This window comes from Haplochromis burtoni, unplaced genomic scaffold (assembly GCF_018398535.1).
Source record: "Haplochromis burtoni strain Fernald_Lab_line unplaced genomic scaffold, NCSU_Asbu1 Contig_133, whole genome shotgun sequence".
NCBI classification, from domain to species: Eukaryota; Metazoa; Chordata; class Actinopteri; order Cichliformes; family Cichlidae; genus Haplochromis; species Haplochromis burtoni.
The window spans coordinates 1,005,889-1,027,795 of NW_024582494.1; the positions used below are offsets into that span (position 1 = coordinate 1,005,889).

The 21,907-nt window shown below is 47.1% G+C and overlaps 1 protein-coding gene across 9 annotated transcripts in view; it reads right to left on the minus strand.

The window, feature by feature from the left end:
• The window catches only part of LOC102306206 (unconventional myosin-IXb), a 54,902-nt gene that overhangs the window by 7,175 nt on the left and 25,820 nt on the right, over positions 1-21,907 (minus strand). For 6 of the 9 annotated variants that reach the window (XM_005930937.3, XM_005930936.3, XM_042224265.1 and 3 more), the window contains exons 5-27: positions 13,701-13,795; positions 11,914-11,976; positions 10,806-10,905; positions 9,497-9,597; positions 9,056-9,185; positions 8,880-8,969; positions 8,618-8,734; positions 8,374-8,508; positions 7,935-8,056; positions 7,691-7,832; positions 7,408-7,603; positions 6,887-6,962; positions 6,377-6,469; positions 3,570-3,683; positions 2,786-2,825; positions 2,569-2,691; positions 2,397-2,477; positions 2,139-2,249; positions 1,849-1,974; positions 1,610-1,759; positions 1,368-1,528; positions 179-1,273; positions 19-85 (exon numbers count right to left, since the gene is read on the minus strand). In XM_005930937.3, the coding sequence (XP_005930999.1) occupies positions 19-85; positions 179-1,273; positions 1,368-1,528; positions 1,610-1,759; positions 1,849-1,974; positions 2,139-2,249; positions 2,397-2,477; positions 2,569-2,691; positions 2,786-2,825; positions 3,570-3,683; positions 6,377-6,469; positions 6,887-6,962; positions 7,408-7,603; positions 7,691-7,832; positions 7,935-8,056; positions 8,374-8,508; positions 8,618-8,734; positions 8,880-8,969; positions 9,056-9,185; positions 9,497-9,597; positions 10,806-10,905; positions 11,914-11,976; positions 13,701-13,795 (3,528 nt within the window). The remainder of the gene's footprint in view (positions 1-18; positions 86-178; positions 1,274-1,367; positions 1,529-1,609; positions 1,760-1,848; positions 1,975-2,138; positions 2,250-2,396; positions 2,478-2,568; positions 2,692-2,785; positions 2,826-3,569; positions 3,684-6,376; positions 6,470-6,886; positions 6,963-7,407; positions 7,604-7,690; positions 7,833-7,934; positions 8,057-8,373; positions 8,509-8,617; positions 8,735-8,879; positions 8,970-9,055; positions 9,186-9,496; positions 9,598-10,805; positions 10,906-11,913; positions 11,977-13,700; positions 13,796-21,907) is intronic. The other 3 variants (XM_005930938.3, XM_005930939.3, XM_005930940.3) reach the window with 3 other exon arrangements.

Sequence of the window (21,907 nt, forward strand, 5' to 3'; positions counted from 1 at the left end):
TGAATCGACGGAAAATACCTCTTTGATGGAAGCGCCGGCATCAGAGCCGGGAGACAAGCTGTCGATCGACGAGAATGTTTCATTCCTGAAACGCAGACAGAAGAGGAAGATCGATTAAAGAAAAGCCGAACTGAACCAACTGTTGTAAAGTAGCTTCAGCCAGCAGACTGAGACGTACAGCTTTTTGGTCTGTTCTCTGCTTTGAGGTGGAGAAGGGCTGATGTTCTCAGAGAGCTCCCCGTTACTCCTCCTCCCCCTCCACTTTTCCGGCTTCTCCTTTATCGCCCCAGGCCGACGCTGCAGATTTACCGCGCCGACATTCTCGCTGAGGCCGTTTCTCTCCGACAAAGAGTCGGCGGGCGCCAGAGGTAATGAAGACGGACGGACAGGACCGGCGGAGGGAGGAGAACTTTTTGCCTCCTTCTTCGCTCCCTTGTCTTCCTTCACTTTCCAGTTCACAAAGGTGTACTGGTCCAGCTCCTTGCTGTCTGAGCGCTCTTTTAGCTTCGATGGCTCCTGGTTTTTGCTCTTCGGCGTGGTCGTGGGATCCTTGTTGGTGGATGAAGACGAGGCGACTCGCTCGGACTCTCTGCGGCTGTGTTCCAGCCCTCTTTGCCTCCTCTGCTCCCTCTTCTCCTGGCTCCTGGTTGACAGGCCCCTGTTAACAGTCGAAGTTTGTGGTCTCTTTTGTTCAGCGTTTGGAGGTGTGGAGGTTGTGCTAGCTTCTTTATCCTCGCCCTCAGCTGGAGATGTGGGCGTAAGTGCACTGGAGATGAGCCTATCAGAGGGCAGATCAGCCTTTGACTCTTCTAGTGTTTGGCTCTCCAGATCCTCCTCCTCCTCATCCAGCTGGGGTCCAGCCTCAGCTTGGTTACTGCAAGCTTCCGAATGCATTGCCTCACGCTCCAGCTCTTTCTCTTTGCCACGTTCTTCCTCTGAATTTGAACTTCTATTAACATCTTCACCCTCCTCTTCCTCCTCTAAACCCTGTGCATTGAGGTTTTTATCCAGCATCTCCTCAGTGACCAGCTCTATATCCGAGTCCTCTCTCGTTTGAGGTTCCTCTGCAAGTCGTTGCTCCTTTGCTTTCCTGGCTGCCTCTTCTGCCCTTCTCCTTGCTGCTTCTTCCATTCTTCGCCTTTGCTCCTCTTCTGCTTTTCTTCTTGCCTCTTCCTCCTCTTCCCTTCGCATCCTCTCTTCTTCTGCAGCCCTCCTCCGAGCCTCTTCTTCCTCCTCCTCTTTCTTCCGTTTCTCCTCACGGATTGAAAGGCACCTGAAATGCACAGCAGATAATGCGACACCAGACTGTCAGCGTCACCTCTCACGCAGCAGATTACACAGGCAGCCCTGCCGAGTGCGTTTTCTACCTTCTGCGTGCAGAGTGTCCTCTGACCAGGGCCTGGATTTTGGTAGCGCCTCTTCTTTGCTTGGCGTACGCCGATCTCTGTCTGTGGCCTCTCCACACCGCCTGGATCAGAGTGGCCGCCTGCCGTCTTTGCTCCTCTCTGCGGTACCGACGCCATGAACGCTGAGAGAGAGGGCGACGGTGAAAACAATCAGCACCGTTCTTAAAATACCTCCCAGAGTTTGGAATCGGGTCTGTGTTTACCTGGATCGTGACGGCCGCCTGCCTCATTTCTAGAAACTCTTTCCTCTGCAGGTGAGCTCTGACCCAGCGCTGCAGGAAGATGATCTTGCGCATTACGTCCTTGTGCAGCACGTCCTGCAGCTGCTGTCGCTCGAGCTCTTTCAAGAACACCTGAAAGGACAAAACACACCAGGGTGGCATCACGAATGTGGATGCTGGTGTCTGCAGGACCACGTTTATAGGAGCGTAACAGGTTGTACCTTTGTTTTGCCTATCTGGTATGTGGTCGGGTTGAGGCCCATCTTCTTCTCAAGCAGCGCTGAGATGTCCTCTTTGCAGGCAGTCGCGTTCTTTGGCAGCAAAACCCTGAACTGCTCCATGAAGTCCTGCAGGAACAGAAAAGCATATGAATACAGCAGGTGGAGCAGTTTCCACTTCTGTTTTTCACGTGTGCCCTGACGCAGACCAGAATATTAACATCTAATCAACATGAAAATATGAACTCTGTGCCTGAAGTAAATTTCCCAAAGGAAGGGCACGTTTGCAATACCTGGAATGTGTACTTGGCTCCGTAGCCGGACCTCCTGATGCGAACGGTCTCCAGCATACCCGTGTACCGCAGCTGCTGCAGCACCAAGGCTTCATCCAGATGCATCTCCTTCTGCTCAGTTTGACATAAATACCCACGATCATCATTTACAAAGTGGTAACAATGTGACGAGTTCTTGTTATTAAAAGCACCAAGAATTTATGCTGTTATTGCATTTAAAAAGAAAGAAAACATCAACGACTAAAGAATCACGCTTACCTTCTCAGCATTGGAGCGGATACACCGAATGAAGAAAGGCTCGGCTCTGTTTAGAGTCTCTAAGAGTTTGGTCAGAGAAGTCTGAGGACAACAAAAACAGCGGTTTGCCGAAGCTTCGCAGAGGCGATTGTTTGCAAGCACAATGTGCAGATAAGGTTACAGGTAAAGTTACCTGGAACTGGGCACTGATGCTGGGAGGCTTCTTCTTCTTGTGCAGGTGGAGCAGAGACTTGGTAGTGCGATCCTGCAACGTCAGGCTCACGATGAACTTTAGAGATCGAGAATCCAGCAAACTCTGCAGAGCAATAAATGGAAGATGAATTCCTTTGCTTGCAATCTTCAAACTGGGGAAGAGCACAATCTCAGGTTTATCTGCCTTTACACTTTACCTTTGGGATGGGTTGCCTTATTTTGATGCCCTTGTTTTTCCTGCAAAAAGTGAAGAAACAAACTTTGAGTCTGACGGACAGAAGTGCTGAACGCCTGACGACTTAATGAGGAAGCGGATGATGTACGTGAAGGCCAGGTTAGTATGGATGGGTGACTCCTTCATGCGCAGACAGTGATGAACATTAGGCTTGGACCTGAATCGGATGAATGACGAGCACGAGAAGCAAGACTGATGAGAAGGTGAGTGATGAGGGAAGGACGACAGACAGAGGAAGAGGATGTATGCTGCAGGAGACGGGATGTAACTCTACACAATGAGCCCAGCAGAGGCTCGTACTCAGACGTACTCTCTCTTTCATCACTGCATAAAAACAAAACCCTAAACTTCAAATCCTCGCCGCTGCTTCTGCTGTAAAATGTAACATGCTGCAAGGCTGCTGGGCCATTACGTCACAAGATGCTCTGAAGGACCTTGCATGCCAACAGTCTGGAAGTTCATGCAGCAGCAAACAAAAGTATTCATGGCGTTTCAGCCTTCAAGAAACCTCGGCACCTACACACCAGAGCTAACAATATGAAAATGCAATAATGAATATTTTATTTGATCAAATCACATCAGACTGGAATCATCTGGCTTTAAATGTGACCGCGGAAACTAGTCACTGCTGGAAATATCGACTCCAGCTCCAAACACGTGTGATCTACTTTATTATTTAAATAAAGTTTAACATGAGCTGCACTGATCTGAGCGGGAGCTGATGCCAGGTCTGTCTGCAGACTCACTGAAGGACGTGTCGCGGGAAGCGGAGGCGACCCCAGGACTGCAGCAGTTTGCGAGGGTCCTCACCATCCAGCTGCAAGTTCTTAATGGAGCTGATGATCTCTGCATGCATGTTTCTGATCACACCGCACGCACACGCACAATCGGTGTAAACAGGGGGGAGGGAGGGGAAGCAGGAGAGGTGGGGGGAAACAGAGAAGGAGGGAAGGAAAAGAAGTAAAGCGGGGTGTGACAAAACATCTGTTAGGAAAACAAACCACCAAAAACACACACTCAGGAGAAACGTCAGCTTTCACACTGTGAAGAATGACCCACAAAACCTTTATGGTTCATGTAGAAGGAAACCACAACACACAGACACACACACACACACACACACACACACAGACACACACAGACACACACAGACACACACACAGACACACATACACACACACACACACACACACACACACACACACCACAGACACACACACACACAAGAGACACAGACACACACACACACACACAGACACACACACACACACACAGACACACACACACACACACACACACACACACACACACACACACACAGAGACACAGACACACACACACACACACAGACACACACACACACACACACACACACACACACACACACACACAGACACACACACACACAGACACACACACACAAGACACAGACACACAGCACACACACACAGACACACACACACACACACGCACACACACACAGACACACACACACACAGACACACACACAAAGACACACACACACACACACAGACACACACACACACACAGACACACACACACACACAGACACACACACACACACACACACACACACACACACACAGACACACACAGACACACACGACACAGACACACACACACACACACAACAGACACACACAGACACACACACACCCACAACACAAGAACACACACACACACACACACACACACACAACACACACACAGACACCCACACACAGACACACACACACACACACACACACACACACACACACACACACACACACACACGACACACACAGACACAGACACACACAGACACAGACACACACAGACACACACACACACACACACACACACACACACACACACACACACACAGACACACACACACACACACACACACACACATCACACACACACACACACACACACAGACACACACAGACACACACACACACAGAGACACAGACACACACACACACACACAGACACACACAACACAGACACACAACACACACACACAGACACACACACACACACACACACACACACACACACACACACACACACAGACACACACAGACACAGACACACACAGACACACAGACACACGCACACAGACACACACCACACACACACACACACACACACACACACATACACACACACACACACAGACACACACACACAGACACACACACAGACACACACACACACACACACAGACACACACAGACACACACACACGACAGGCACACACACACACACGCACAGACACACACACACAGACACACACACACACACACACACAGACACACACAGACACACACACACACACAGAGACACAGACACACACACACACACACACACACACACACACAGACACACACAGACACACACACACACACACAGACACAGACACACACACACACACAGACACACACACACACAGACACACACACACACACACAGAGACACACACACACACACAGACACACACACACACACAGACACACAGAAAGACACACATATACAACACACACACACACACAGACACACACACACACACACACACAGACACACACACACACACACACACACACACACACACACACACACACACACACACACACGCACACACACACACACACACGCACACAGACACACACACACGCACACAGACACACACACACGCACACACTGTGGTGAGTTCACATGCAGAGCTGCTGTTCCCTCTGTCTCCATGCTGCGGCTGTTACTGGCTGTGTGGCTGCTGGACGTCCTCTGGTACTTCAACAGAGGCCGGTGAGGTTAATGGCACACGGGGCTTTTCCGTGCCTCAGATCTAGTCCATGCATTACTTTTGCAGTACTTACCACGACTGGACATGAGAACAGGAGGTCAGGCAGTGAAGGAACAACAATTAATGTGCCAGTGAAACATAACCTCTGCAGCTCACTGCTGCACATCTGGAAAGCGTCGGGCGATTGAACATTGGTGAAAACTGAATTTAGGGTGTTTTTGAAACATAATTTCAGACCTGCAAGCAGGAGGCAGAGGTCTCAGCAGACCAAAATATCTGTTATGGTTTTGTTCCAGTCTCTGAAAGCTCTCAGTCGTCTTTGTGTGTGAGAGCAGGGCTGTCGGCACCTGCACCAGTGTCTGCGCGCGCTTCCTGATGCAAGTAATCCAGGTGGCTAATCAGAGCGGACCAGCTCAAACACTGCCCTGCGCTCTACAGCAAGAATAATAAATACGAGGAAGAGGGATTATTGCAGCTGGGGGTTTACAGTGAGGGAAGAGGAAGCACGACTCTGCTGAGCTCAGTTCGGCTGCTGTGCTGGGCTGACTCCATATTTAAGGGAGCAGACATTTTAGCATGTAACGTATCCGAGTGCTGTGGTTGGACAGCTCGGATGATCGCTTTGTTTGTAAACGAGAGCAAACTCAGAAAACGGCACAAAACAAAACGCAGTTCCTTCCTGTTTGGCCTCGTGCTCTCTGGTGTCTCACGTCTCTCACCTGGCCAAACAAATTCACTTACTTCTTACTGTCAAAGCTAGCAAAGATGTCTTCAAAGGCCTCTAGAGGGCGCTCCTCTGAGTGATCAAAGTAGAAATCGAGCATAGAAGCTCGTCTGTGGAGGGGAAACGGAGAGGAGAGAACCGCACACACAGAGGATATGGGTGACGGAGGTAAAGTGAAGGAGGATTTATCTTTAGTGGCGCTGGTGAGAGATGCGTCTGTGCCAGTGCTGAGGATTCAATTCAAATTAGACAGTAACAAAGCAGAAAGGATCAATGTGGAGGTCCAGATCTTTTACCTCCAACAGGAAGCTGGTGTGTGTGTGTGTGTGGCAGCTTCATGAAGGGTGAACATTATGTTGATCCTGTTTAAAATAATCAGTCTGTGCTTCGTGACAATAACACCGTTATTAGCTGCCACGTCCACAGGCACAGATTTCCTCCAGAAGAGCCTGAAGGTTAAAAAACCAGCCCGAGCACGACACCCAGAAGGCGAGTTTCATAGTTTCGTGTTGAATTACGTTACTTACTTGTACATTCTTTCTATTGCGGTATTGCACCGCTGAAGCTCTCCTAAAGGAGTTCTGGTGACTGGACGGATAACACCTGACACCCCGAACAAACACAAGAGAGAAAAATCATTATTAACATCGGGAAAGCCGTTCGATTTCAAAGTTTCTGGCAGGAAAAAGGTGTTATCAAAGTCACATGACTCTTTTTTGTGTGTTTAGTATATTTAATCCTGATAATGCAAATAAAAAGGCAGCAAATCAGACTTGTGGGAACAGTTTTGGAGAAACTTTAGCCTCAACTCTGCAGGCTGCATTACTTCTATGTGCACAATGACGGAGCAGAGACACTGCAGCAGTGAAAGTCATCAGATCGCTTACTTTCACTGAAACCAATGCAGTCTTTTATAATTATCAGCTTAACAATTAATTCATCTGCAGAATTCAGATTATTTTGCAGACGATTCATTTCAGTTATTAAGATTAATCATGTGCTAAATAATTAATCTGGCACTTAGGAAGTCTTCACACTAATAACACACCTGCAGTTTTTGCTGCCCAGGTGCGACCGGCCTCGTTGAAAGCAGCGAGGCCCCTGATCGTAGCTCTCAGGATGCCCCATCGAAACATGGCCACCGGGTCCATGCCTATGAGCTGCCGCACGTACGCTCTGTCGCTGCTCCGCAGCAGCGCCACAATGTCCGGGCGCATGTGGTCTGTGTTCTTCTCCCGGAAATCCTGGTGAGGTGAGAGGCAGTTACGAGTGAGACACAAGCCCTCGCACTCAAACCGAGGTCCAATCGTCCTTTTGTCTCCACTCCCTACCTTGATGTGATATTTTACTTTCCCAGCAAAGTGCTGGATGACGAAGGCGGGCTCCATGACCGGCGTGGGGACAAAGTATTTGTTGCACTGGTGCTGCTGCTTGAATTTGGCTAATAAAGTCTCATCTGTGGCATGTGGAAAGCTGGGTCACAGACACAGAGAAGAAGGGACGATGAGAGAAGCACAGATTAAGGAAAAAGAAAATCAGGATAAATCGACGTCGATTAAAATAAACTTTTCTTACTTGCTCTCCTCATCCAGGAGGTAGAGCAGGCCAGTGGGTTTCTTGCTGATGAGATGGATGCAGCCCACGTTGTCTATGTAGTCGATGTTGTGCCAGGTGATGCCCTCTGCTTGGTACTCCTCCTGGATGTGACAGGACAGAGCATTAAGAGGTTAAACGTGTCACCGCTGCTCTTTTAACCCAAATATCTGGATTTTTAGTCTCAAAAAGAAACAAACTGCACCATCGTGTGACTGCAAAGTTATGTTTGACTACAAAAATGCAATAACTTGATTTATAAACCAGCACGAACTCCCACATAACGGTTCTCCTCCGCGGAGATCGGGTAATGTTTGGATGAGTCATCCTTCACACGCTCGTTATCATAAACAGAGATTCGTTCGTCTGAGGCGCTCGAAGGCAAACCTCCTGACAGTGCAGCGTCCACTGCACGTCTCACCTGCTCCAGATTGAAGATGTGATGGTTGAAGTAATACTGCAGCTGCTCGTTTGCATAGTTGATGCAAAACTGCTCGAAGCTGTTGGTCTCAAAGTCCTCGAAGCCAAAAATGTCCAGGACACCGATGGATAAGCACTGGAAAACAACCAGAACGCCAAGTGAACGCCAGCGCCAAGCGAACAAAGGGAGGCGACCTAACTGGACTTTTCATGTCTTTGCACTTTCTGATGTGTGTGTTTCTTACTGGAACAGACTCCTCCATGTCTTTCTTATTGAGCAGTGCGTGATTGATGCGCAGGACAATCCAGTCAAATAAGGCGCTGTACAGAGATTTGGCCATAGAGTCTCGTGCTGTGATGGCCTGATAGGAGATAAAAGAGGGGGCGATGCACAGAGCGTTAGAGGCAGAAAAACCCAGAACACACCAACAGGAAGAAGAAATCCAAAGCACGAATAAAGAGGAAGTAGACGCTAATGAGAGATTGCACTGATGCTCCTGAGCCCACCTCAGAGTGTCTGTAGGGCAGGATCAGCTTGTCGTTGACCGTCACCGTCTTCCTCTTAGTCAGCGCCTCCACCAGCAGCTCCTCTTTAACCTGAGTGACATCAGCAGTTTAACAGTGGCAGCCGCACACACCTACACAAACTGAAGCACGGAGTCCCAAACACACATTCAAGTTACCTTTAGTAGGTCAGAGAGGGTTGCCAGGACCTCTGGTGGGCCCACGTCCAAGCCTTCATCTCGGCCCGTTGCCTTCTTCGTGTAGGTCACGTTGCCAAGGTACAGGATGGCGGAGAGCACAGAAAAGATCCTGCGACACAATAATAACAATGACACACTTTAGAAAGAAGACAAACATGAGACACGTGTGGTGCTGGTCTTCAGCCCGAGCGTCCCTTTGAGCTGTGAACTGAATAGAGCCATTGTAGTAGCTGCACGCCGTCTCTAATAAACTGGCTGATTGGCTCATTAGCTGCAGAGACTGCCAGGCTCTGAAAAGTATCTTTGTTGTAATCTGGGGCTGGTAATGTGACTCAGTGCTCACACTAACATAACTCGTGTTTACAGGACTGAAGGCAAAGATGCTTCTGCGTTGAACAGCGAGGCTTTCACTTCACTTACTGTTTCTTGGTGGCGGGAAGGAAGCCGACCATTTCCATCGCCTGCTGCAGCCGTTCAAAATCGTGACGCAAATCTTCCTCATCTTCAATCTTAAAATTTTGCTGCGAGGAACAAGAACGAGGCAGTTATCGAGTGTTTGGAGATGGAAATAGAAAGGTGAAGCGCAAAACGGACACACGGGTGAAGGACGGAGGCGTGTGAAAAGCAGGTGGAGGAGAGGGGAATAACAACGAGAGAGAACAAAGAGCGGCTCATTAACATGCAGGACACACGGACTGCAGCTTGGCTGCATTCATGAATATATCAGGTCACTCAAAGGGAAGCACAGTGTGACTGTAGTGCAGGGGTCGCCCACCTTTCTGATGACGAGTGGCGTCTAAAGTTCCCTCAGACGTCACTGCGCCATAGCAACCGTGGCATTAGCAATACATGTAATAACGCTCTATATCAGTGGTTGTGTTTGTATTTCCGTGGTGCTGATGCTGAGCAGACAGATCCCTGATGCGTTTGAAGTGTAAAAACTGCCAGCTAGCAACGCCTCTGTCACCGGTAGGCGGAGTGATTTTTAGCCAATTACAAGTTGAATCTGGTAGTTGGGGTTGTTAGCTAAGATAGCGTCATTAAGAAGCGGCACAGCTAACGTGTCTACGCGAGCTAATCTGCGATGTGCACCGCTGGCCCGGCCATTTATTTTTGATGCACCTTCTCAGATTAACTCACTGCGTGTCGTGCCATCAGTTAACCCTTCGCGTGCCAGCTGTGGCACGAGTGCCCAGGGTGGCCGACCCCTGCTGTAAAGGCCACGCCCATGACCAGGTTCAAAGGTTAAAAATCAACAGGAAAGTTATTTGGTGGGCCGAAAACAGGAGACTGAAATTAAATGGAGAAAATAGTTTAGATAGGAAAGCTTGCCGATTCCTGATCTATCAAAAGAGACGTCACACTTTATCTGAAAATGCTTCATTTTAGGTATAAATGAGCTCATCAGCCGTCCTGATGAGTGTAACTCAAATCTGATTCCTTAACACTTAAGAAACATTTCCATTGCTGGTGGAAAAAACCAAAAGCAAAACGTGAGCCTGCCATGAAACATTAAAATGATGCAGGCAGCTTCCTAAATAAAACCTGCTTTAAATGTTATCTTAGCTAAAGCCCAGCTGCAGATTGAGCAGATGCCGGGGGCCAAAACACCAGACAAATATTTTAAATAAATAAATGTTGTTCATTTCCATATTTATCACATTTGTCACAGGGGGCCCTGGAGGAGGGCGACTGAGGCCCCTGTGGCGCCGGAGCAGCGACTCTGTACCTGCTTGAGGTAGAAATAGTCTTCAGGCGGCAGCAATTTGAACTCCTTTCGTTCTTCCTCTGAAGCTCCCAGCAGCAGGTAGTAAAACACGTGATAGTTCCTGGAAAAGGAAAAAAAAACATGAACTTTACACCAAGTTATTACTGAGGGAAAAAGTTCCCTTCATTTTTATACCATTGCTGTTCATTAGCAGATGTACGAGCTTATGGCCACAAACAGACTGAGTCAACACACTTTATAAAGTCTGAAGCTCGGTGCTGTTTACAGTAGTTTTCCACTGGTGCTATCAGCGAGCAGGTAGCTTTGTTGTATGAGCACACGGGAGTAATGAGTTTCCACACTTATCACTAAGAAACAATAACACCACCCAGCAGACGCACCGTCAACTGCAACTATGTGATTAACGGCGCACACGGAGCGGGCGGCAGTGGGCGGGGGGTAACGTGACGTAATCGGCAGCAGTAGGTGAACAGATTTTCCAAAACTAGCTGTGAAAACCTCGACAGGAAGCTCGTCTCCCACCTAAAAACAGCTACTGGAGGCTTTTCTACACACACGAAGCATCAGCTGAGCTCCAGAGTTTAAAGTGTTTTTAAGGACAGATATGCACACCTCCATGTGGCAGACACACATATACACAAAGGATAAACTAGTGTCAGTCCCACTTTTTAGATTATACTCTTTTAATCTTGTTTCTTTTAAAGATCATCATCAGCATTCAGCAGGAACCACTGATGTTAACGTCAGTTTATCTGTGACAGTCGGCCTCTTCCTTTGACTCACTGATAGATCCCACAGAGAAAACAGAATGATGAAGCAGGATTACGTTGCTCTGACTGCGTTTCTCAGTTACCAAAGTGAAATAACTGTTTGCATATTAGTCACACAAGCAGCGACAGACTAGCAGTCTAGTTGGTAGGAAACAGTGCAGTGAGCAACACGAGAGGCAGCGTCAAGGCGACGAGTTGGTTTCAATGTGCAGCAACGAATCTTCTTAACTGTTGGTCAAAACTTGCTTTTCAGTGTTTATTATCTGCAAATAAACACAACTGCAGGTCCTGGGTATATAAGACGACCTGATGAGGGTCAAGACCCCGTCATTCCTCACCTCTCATTCTTCTCCCTAGAGACCAGACGAGACTTCTCCAGGAGGTACTTCTCCACCACTGCCCTGCAAGATGGAGAAACACACAGTGAGGGGGGAAGGATGAGAAAAAGCAGAAGGAGGATGAATCATCTGATCTAAAAAAGGTCGCTCGGCTGTGTCTGTGTCTCCCAGGTCACTTGTGAAAGTGGGCTGCTAATAAAGACTGAGGGGAGGAGCAGGGGAAGTGAGGGCAGATGGTCAGAACAATCAAAGAGGGAACAAAGCTCTCAGATATGGTTGGACGCGTGTCATCACACAGCAACTCGCCGGCCGCAGACAGCTTAGGATTCATGTATTTGACTGAATAGGAGACGGAGGGCAGTGAAAAAGCAGGCTGTGTTTTCACTGCAGTCGACAGATACGCAGCTTTATTTACCTGCTGCACCAGGCCAAGGCCATAAAGTTTGCTAAATCAGATTTTATAAGTCAAAGTTGGTTTTTCAGTAGCCAAGCAAAAACAGCACTGACGCCAGTCCTGACACTAAGAATAGAGCTGTGCTGTGAGAAACCGGCTTGCAGCTTCGACTAGAGACAGACAACGTAAAGTTCAAACGCTAGCTTACGTGCTCTGTGACGTCGGGGCGTAATCAGTTGTGCCCATCATGACCACAAAAACACCCACAAAATGCTGTTTATCATTATTATTGTAACAAACAAGATCGTCTGACGGGAATCCTGATCACGCTGCCCACAGATACCGAGGTAAGTTGCTCTTGAACCTGTTAGAGGCTTCTGCAAACGTCTGTGAATGTGCACAGACATGCAGGGGTGTCCAAGCAATACAACAGATGGTGCATCAATAACTATCCCTACTCATTAGCTGATCTGAGAACAGCTGATGTTTGCTGAAGGTGAGCTGAAGAAGGTTGAGAGACGGAGAGCATAAAAGCATGCAGACTGTCGGTCAGCTCAGAGAGCCGAGGCGAGCAGCAGCTTCCTCTTTGCTGATCCACTCCACTGGAGACGGAGAGACACACAGCCTTTGTCAAGTCTACAGAGCAGAGCTGTGGTGGCCTCCTGAGTCCTTAACCGCCTAGAAGAGTCTACACTAGAGAGAATAATGTTGGTGAAATATGCTGGGCGGTGTGCTTTGAGTAGATATGATATGTTCTGCAAGATAACGATCTTTGGTGGGAATCACAGAAAAGCCTCAGCCTGCTAAAATCGACTCCTCGGATTGAATTACAGAGCTGAGGCTGAGCAACGAGAGCTGGTGCTATCAGGCTGGGGATACCCACCTAGTGTGGAGCTGAACATCGTCAGCACAGGCATCAACGTGTTTATTCACCGCCTATTTTTAGGACCAGAGAATTAATCACCGTGCCAGTCATTAGTCCGAACACTGTACTAAATGTTCGCTGCAGTTAAAGCTCGACATGTTGCCTTTTTTTTAAAGACGCTGAGCATCTGTTCCTCTGCCTTGATGAGGAAATGAGGAAGTGACACGGCTGACCAGACTTTGATGCAGCTCCTAACCAGAGTCTGGCTGCTGAGAAAAAGGAAGGACATGCTAGTGGTTGCAAGTTTCAGTCCATATACACACAGTGAACATAGGAAGGCCCATGTGACGCGGTAGAAAAGTAAAGAGGACGACGCAGCGCTGTAGAGAAGAAAAGCAAAACACTCATTTGATTGCTCCAGTATTTTTCAAAAGACTCCCACACACACACACACACACGCACACACGCACGCACGCACGCACGCGCACGCACACACACACACACACACACACACACGGTGTTACTTACCCTCTGACCACGCCGCTCTCCAGATAATTAACCTGGATGAATTTGCCAAAGCGGCTGGAGTTGTTGTTGTGGGCTGTCTTGGCGTTCCCAAAGGCCTGGAAGAGAGAAGAGGATTAAAGTCAACTACACAGAGCATCGATCTAACCAATCAACGATTTAGCCCAATGTTCTGGTCAAATAATGAGAAAAAATGAATTTAAGTGGTTAAAACTGCAGTCGGACTTGTGTACAGGAGAAGACATCAGAACACACAGCACTACCAAAGTCATTTAAACCTCTGCAGCTTTTCTTTAAACTGTTAACCTTCAAGCCATCAGTGGAATCAGGACCTTTGCTGAAGTCACAACAACAACCCTCCGTTACTACAAAGAGGCTGCACAGTCCTGGGTTAAACCTTGTTTTGAAGCTGAAACCGTAGAAGCGGGTGGGAGTGAGTGGGGTAAGCATCTGCAACTCATCTGAATTTGCCCTTTTCTTACTCTCATTGAATCGCTCTTTGCACCTCCTCGGGGTCAATGTGTGTGAGAAAGCTTAGGTCAGTAATGATAAATGAGGCTGGGGCAGACCCTCTGTACGGCCGTGTCACACCAACGTTTCTCTCCAGGTCTCGGGCCAATTGCAACCCAGCCAGAGGCGCAACGACCCCAGGCTTACCCAGCCTCTCTGAGGCGCCTTGTTTATTGCACGGATACGTTACGAGAATAGCACGTTTTCCCCCTCTTCATGATGAGATGTTCACATGGTCACACACAGACACAAAACAAGGCCACCACAGGGGAAGTTGACTCAATGCATGTTAAATAGGAAGTACATTCTGTTTTGTAAGGCGGTCGCAGGGTGAATTTGATGCACTGGTGTCGGGGAAGATTGGAAAAAAGACTGCAAGTGCGCACACACACACACACGCACACTCACGTGCACGCACATGTGCACGCACACGTGCACGCACACACGCACACACACGCACGACTGAGATTCCTTAGGATGAACCGTTGACCCATTTTCTTTTCTCCTGCACATTTACACCCATGTGCTTCAGCTCTGTCCGTGCACGCGCATCTGCTCTTTTTTGTTCTGTAAGCAAGAACAACTTTGATCAATTTTTATGTTTTAGTGCAAAAAAAGAACTCAAAATGTGATTTTAATATTGCCTTGAAGGAAGTGAGGGAAGAGCTGTTACTTGTTGATGGATGATGCTCATATGAGGTGTAGGGGTGTGTGTGTGTGTGTGTGTGTGTGTGTGTGTGTGTGTGTGCTGTGTGTGTGTGTGTGTGTGTGTGTGTTGGGTGTGTGTGCATGTGAGATAGATGTCTGCATGAGAGTCTGCACTTGCTCAGACGGTTCCTCCACTCACCCACTCACGAAGGTTTTTCCCCTTTTTTCTGCACACAATTTATCCAAGCTGTCTGCTTGTTCAGATCAACCATGCAATTGTTTTTATTCTGTTTGCTTAAATGGCTTTCTTTCCATTTCTTCTATTCCCTGTATGAAGGTCAGTAAATGTGTTCGGTGTCCAGCACCAAACCCTGGGAAATCTGTGCAGGACCCAGGCTGCTGCACGGAGGGAATTCTAAACATGTCGCAGCATCATTCGTATTCAAACATGCCCTTCATCAGATCGTCTGACTGGTTTGAAGCGCAGCAGGTATGGGGAAATACAGCAGCCGTTTCGCTGCACGTTGTCTATGGAAAGACGAGGCCTAATAGGAACTCTTACGCAATATGGTTTGCCCTCAACAAGTTCATAAAGGAAGCAGAAAAAGAACGAGGCGGAAAAAAGGCACAACTAGGTGAAAGGGACCTTGGCAATCTACAGTGAGTGCACGCGCTGCATACAGAGAGCTTTCAGCCCACTTCTGTGTGTTTAGTCCTTTATTTTAAATGACAACAGACAACATCCAAAGTATGAACTCCAAATGTGAATAGACAAAGCAGACAGACATTTAGATAAGCATTCAGAGTGGTTGTGATGTGTTTTTGTCCTTTCTCACATTCAAGCTTTAATATTGGTGAAACGATTCACCTGATATGAACCGTTTAAAAACATGATGTGGTTTCGACAGGCCGCAAAATCTGCTGTCAGTGACTGGACATCAAATATCTTTGGGACTTATCCTATGTTAGCTTCAGCAGAGCCAGACAGGTACCTTTAAAGGTTAATCAGCTCCAGAGAGAATGGAATTTTAAAACAGTCCCTCAAAAATGAAAAACATTTTATGCAATTCCCAGAAGATTTCTCACCTGGAATTATGTTTTCATATGAATTTGTGACGTCAGCTGGGAAGTTTCTGTTAGCACTGATGAACTGACCGAGCGGTGAGACTTCGGCGCCATCACAGGTTTTTCAGTGATACTGTGCAGCTAATAAAAACAGCAAATCTGAAAGTATCGTGGAGATGTGAGAAACCTGAAAGCGATCTATGGGGAAACATACGCGGAGACGTGTCATCACACAGCGCACATTTCTCACTGATTTCGACCTGCAGAGAGCTGGTTTCACTGGTATCCAACTCCCCGTACATTCCCACTTTATCAGAGCCAGACCTACCAGTCTGAAGACTCACATCCCTATTTATCAGAGCCAACACTCACACACACGTCAACAACACACACACACAACACACACACCCACACACACACTCACACACACACACACACACCCTTACAAAGAACACTGGGGGAGTGTCTTTCACTGTGCAGTTTATGAGCAGTTTGTCTCAACAAGCGAGTGTGACATGATATAATTTAAACACAGCTTAAACTTCAGATGTAGTGAAAGCCTGCATAAACATGAAGAAACCAAAACAAAAGAAAACTCAGCGTGGAGGGAAAGTTTGATTTTGCACAAGATTGGATGTTTTGTGACTTTGCTGCCCTGAAAGTTGTTGTATTTCCCCATTTTCTGCATAGTTTTAGCATGCACACTGATGCCAAAGCGGAACGTTAAGACAATCAGTGAAGATGTGTCCCGGAGCATCGCTGCATCCTTTCAGGTTTTGCAGTTCAAAAGAGCTTCAGTTAAAGTTTCCACAGGCGCTGCCAAGGCCCTGACACCGACACCTCGCTACAGCAACTGCCAGTTCCCACATTCACAGCGGACAACGGCAGTCACTCATGCAGAAATGACTCAAACTGCTAGGTGGACATGTTTACTCGTTTGGCAGCAGAAAGTTTAAACTAAAAACTATATCTGTCATGTTTTTGAAGCCTTAGACACACTCATCTATTACCGGTTACATTGGAAAACCAAGCAGCAGGGATCTATATCATCGCTGGCATAACACTGAGGCGAGGCCGATCGGTGCTTAGAGACAAAATAATCGCTTTGTTGTTGACGTGAATGTGAGAAATGCTTTGGAGAGATCACATGATGTTGGCAGCGATTGAATCCAACCACATCTCTGCACAGTTCTTGCTCTAAGCTTGGCTTCAGGCTGCCAATATATCCCACTGACTACGCTTAAACCCTTCGAGCTCGTCTGAACCGCCGACAACGAACGGATTCTTTCAAGCATCACAACGCCGTCGACGTCAGAAACAAATACTTCCATCTCCTGTAATCTTTCTAGACAAAACAAACAATGATGCCGCTTTGGACAGAGAAAAGTTGTAGAAGTAATTTTTGGGGAGTTTTCTAATTAGATTTATTGATTATTACAACAATCGCACACAGAAATGGCAACTTATGCTTTTAAAAAGTAGGGCAATTATCACCTGGCAGCTACACAGCATCAATTCCTGGATGCATGGAGGTAATAAAGCGGTGGTGGTAGTCGTGGTCGAGGGGAAAAAGTAATTGCTTCAGTATGCAAAGGCTGATTGGAACAAATTCTCCCTATTATTAGCAAAGCCTGGAAAGCAAATCAGAAACTGACAGAAACTAACTTAAAAGCTAAATGATGGAGTTTTGCTCTGGTGTAAAAAGTCATTTTTAACTCTAAACCATCTGCGCCCAACTTAAGTTTCACAATAAACTGCACAACTGTCTATATTTTAGGAACAGGATCTAAAAATACTGGCACCTCCGCAGAAGCACAGGCATACTGAATCTGCAAGCAGGAACAGCTACCACGAGAGGAACCAACCGGCGGGGTCACGAGGAGTCATTCTGCACAATCCATGAAGGAGGAAACGGGCACACGCGACTTTTTCTCCGATTCTCATTTAGTGCAAGAATGTCAGCAATTCTGATCTTTGTGAAGTGTGTTTAGTCTGAACTAGGGTTAAGTGACGAGCGCAGCCGCCGGGTCGGTCGTGGAAACGGCAACAAGCGGTGATGACGAAGGAGGCGCAGAGTTAAAGGATGCATCAGCGGGAACATCGTTTCAGTCTGCTGCGCGGGAGCATTTTGTGCTCTCCAAAGATGACGGCGGATAAACTGAGCGCGCTACCACTGTGCAACACGTGGGGCTCATGCTATCGGCGGCACGGCACCTACGGAGACATCGCCGCGGTGTGTTTACTGGCAGCGCAAGGAAGACAGCCGGGTAGGAAAGAACAACGTCTACTCCCTGCAGCTTTTAAACAGTCAGGGCTAAAAGCTACAACAAAAGCAGGAGTGTGGGAGGTTTCACAGCTGAGGATGCAGCCTAAAGCTGCTGCAAAGCATTCAGGATTTCAGGGTATCAATGAAGTAACAATATCCCCTCCAGATGACGCTTCAGAAAAGACACAATGAGGAATCTTTACCACACCATGTGGAGCTCTTACTAAAGCAACCTCTGACCCTAACCTGCAGAACCACTGAGTTTTCTGTTTACATCGCAGCGGAGATGGACCGTGTCACTCTGCAGGCTCGGCCACACACGTTAGCATCTCGCTGACGCGCCGACAAACGGTGACGGAATGGAAATGAAGGGCAAAAGCACATCCCTGTTATTACAGACGAAACAACAACACAACAAATGCAATCAATGCAGCAGCTGAACTGGGGCGTCAGATTGTGTGTCTCAGTAAAACAGGCTCCTGTTTGTCCACTGAAGCACAGCAGCCAGCCGTGCCCTGAAAACCGAGCAGGAGAAGCTGGAATGGCCTGTTCACAAGCACGTGACAGGCTGGAGCGCTATGTAGATCAGCAGGAGAGTCTCATGCACAGAAACTATGTCAAGGATACTGGAGAACCTAATTAAGGTTCTCAAACCACTGAAGAGTACAATGGCTGATGAGCACAGAAACCTATCAGCCCTTTGCAGAAGGTTATATTGAAATCCACGACAGCCCCACCATCACAGAGCTACAGTCCTGGAAGGCAGACGCAAAGATCTGCACAGAGCCGGATCCTGGATCCAGGATCTAAGTTAAAGCGCTTTTAGGGTTCACAGACTTCAGAACTATTTCCTCTTTTATTTAATGAGACAATCTAAACCCACAGCAGTTCATTCTGATAATCACGGCCGATATGCCACAGTCAGTCCAGTCTGTGTGATGACCTTGCACAGAAGGTATCAAGCCTGCTGTCATAACTGATAACGCATCTGCAGCTTCTGAAGGAAGGCCTTTGGTCCAGAGCCTCGGCGCCGAGTTCAAGAGGAACCTCCCACTGCAGCCATCCGATTTCTGACATGCCTTATTTTTTCAGGCTGAATAATTTTTGATGGTCATAAAAATTTTTCCAGTGTTGCACTCTGCAGAAAAAAATGTTGCTAAAGCCAAAGTGCTGCTCCCACCTCAGAGCCTTTTTGGGTCCATCTAAAACAATAGATGTGAGTCGGCAAGGCTGATTCATCGGACTGAAAGGTGACATTAAGCAGGACATGAAGTGAAAAGGTTCAAGAGGTACGTTAAAGTTTTCATGCACCAGTTTTGCTCCTCTTGTGGTTTGGTGTTTTACCAGATTGGAGTCATTTTAAGCCACTCCACCCATGTCTAGATGGGGACCACATCAAACCCCAGCCTGTGGTGTGGTCACAACACACGAATAGACCCTGAAGTGGCACAGCTGACATGTAGCAGTACATGTCAGCTGTGTGCGGACTGCAGGGCGAAGCATGTTCTGCTTTTCAGCAAGATGCTGAACAGTATGATTACAGGAGGCCTCTGCATACGTGTGCGTTTATAGGACGGCTGACTCATGGGCTGGCACTGTGACTTAATCACAGTAATGCCAGCTTTCCCCAGACTCACACACAATGCCACCCAGCCTGAATAACTACTCATAAGCAGGAGATAAACAATGGATCAGCAGATGCTATGGCCTCCTCTGCACTTCCTGAACTACAATACAATACTCTGGCCTGCCCACACCCCTCAAGACTCTGAGCTAACAGTAGACAGAGCTACCGCTGCTACTTCCCATGTCGTAGCAACTTCCTGTTTGGTGCTTCGGGATAACAGGAACTTCCTGTCTGAAAGCGTGAGCGTGGCAGGAGGAGGCTTAGGATCTGAAAAAGGCATATGTGCTTAAGTAAGATGTTAAGCTTCCAGCACAGAGCTTTATATTACATAACCAACAGGCCACCTATATTCACGCCTTTATTTAAACTGTTCAACATTTCTCAACTAATTTCTTTGAATATGTGTCACATTTTAAAACGACCACATTTAGAAGAGAGAGCGACAGGTGAAACGTTCAGATGGTACTTTCACTAAAAATAAATAAAAAAAACTAGAATTCCACTCGAACGCCGATCTGTGCCCTTCTTAGACGGGCTGATTGTGCGATTAATCGCACAACGACCCACATTACTCATCACATAATTGCATCAAAAGACACCGAGGCCACAAAAACACAGCTATTTGCCATAACTGCCAGTTGTTGTCCACACCGTACGGTCCAATACAAGCTAAGCCAGCACATATTCCACGATAATAACTGTATGATTATTAGTGTGATGACAGAGCGGTGCAGCATTGTGCGTCTGTAGGAATTCACTCACTTTCAGAGGCAGCTTCAATTAGAAGAACTGAAGTTCTGCTGGTTTCATTATCCATTGTGTATTACAGCTAGCACACATCCTGTTGCTACTTACAGTGCTGAACATATTCATTAGACCACCTGCCATAAAAACACATTTTTCTGTTTAGGAATGCAAGTAAATGACTGATTTGGTATCTAAAAAATAACAATGTGCTTTACTATTTTTCTATAAATTCACAGATGGCAAAAATTCTATTTTAGCATTAAAAATTAGGATCTTGCACACACTAGTGGACTGACCATTAGAGAAACAACATTTATGACATAACTAAGGAATAATGGAGTCTCTCATATCAGGAGCTTTCATCTGCATGAGAAAACAAACTGTTTGCACAGCGTTGCCTGGCTTTCTCTGCATCCGTCTGCCGGACCACGATTGACTCAATCATGCTTTTATCCTGAGCAAGCTGCTTAACTGCTAATATGCTTGTGTTGTTGAAATGAAAAGTATTCAGCAAAGTGTTGCAATGGACTGGAAACTGTTTGTATTATCACTTTTTTTTTTAAATAACTGAGAGACTTTAATTCTCTTTCCAGCATGCATGAATCTGCACCAGAATATAATCAAAATATTTTGTCTGTTCTAAAGTTTAAAGCTGCATATTTCACCCTCTCGGGACTATAAGATCATTCTTAACCACAGCTTTCAATCGCACAGTTCTCCTATATGAAAGCCAGCTTGCTTAAACAGAGCCAGGCCCTACTGGCAAAAAAAGAAAAAGATGGCTTTAAAGTCTGGCAAAAGAAAACAAAGAAGCCAAAAGAACCACGTAGGAGAGGCTCAACCAGTCGAACCGGTTCACGAGTGGAAGCACAGCTTTATTGCTTTTCTGCAGCTTGAAGCTTTTATTTGTTCCATTATTTTCAGGACAGAGGCTGAAAAATTAAAGAACAGAGCAGCATATAGAAAAAGGGGGGCGCTAAGTACGACAGGAGCTTTGCAGATGGTTTCAGGTTGTGGCCATTCATTCTGCCAGCAACAGCATGCAGCCAGCACCACACATGATGATCTCACCTCGTCAAAATGTGGGCCGGACCTTTAGGCCTCCCCTATAGCTCGATGACACACACGTGTTCGGATACACAGTCACACACTTTCCACTGCTGTAACCTGACCAGCCTCCAAAAAAGGAACCAAATTAAATCCTTTTGTAAAAATTCCTCCATTTGGGCAAAAACACTAAAAATAGTATAGAACCCTCTAACGACGTCGACAGAGCCGTGAGCGCTACGAACCTTAAAACGACCAGAACTTCTACACTCATTACTTAGGAGGTTCATCCAGCTCAAA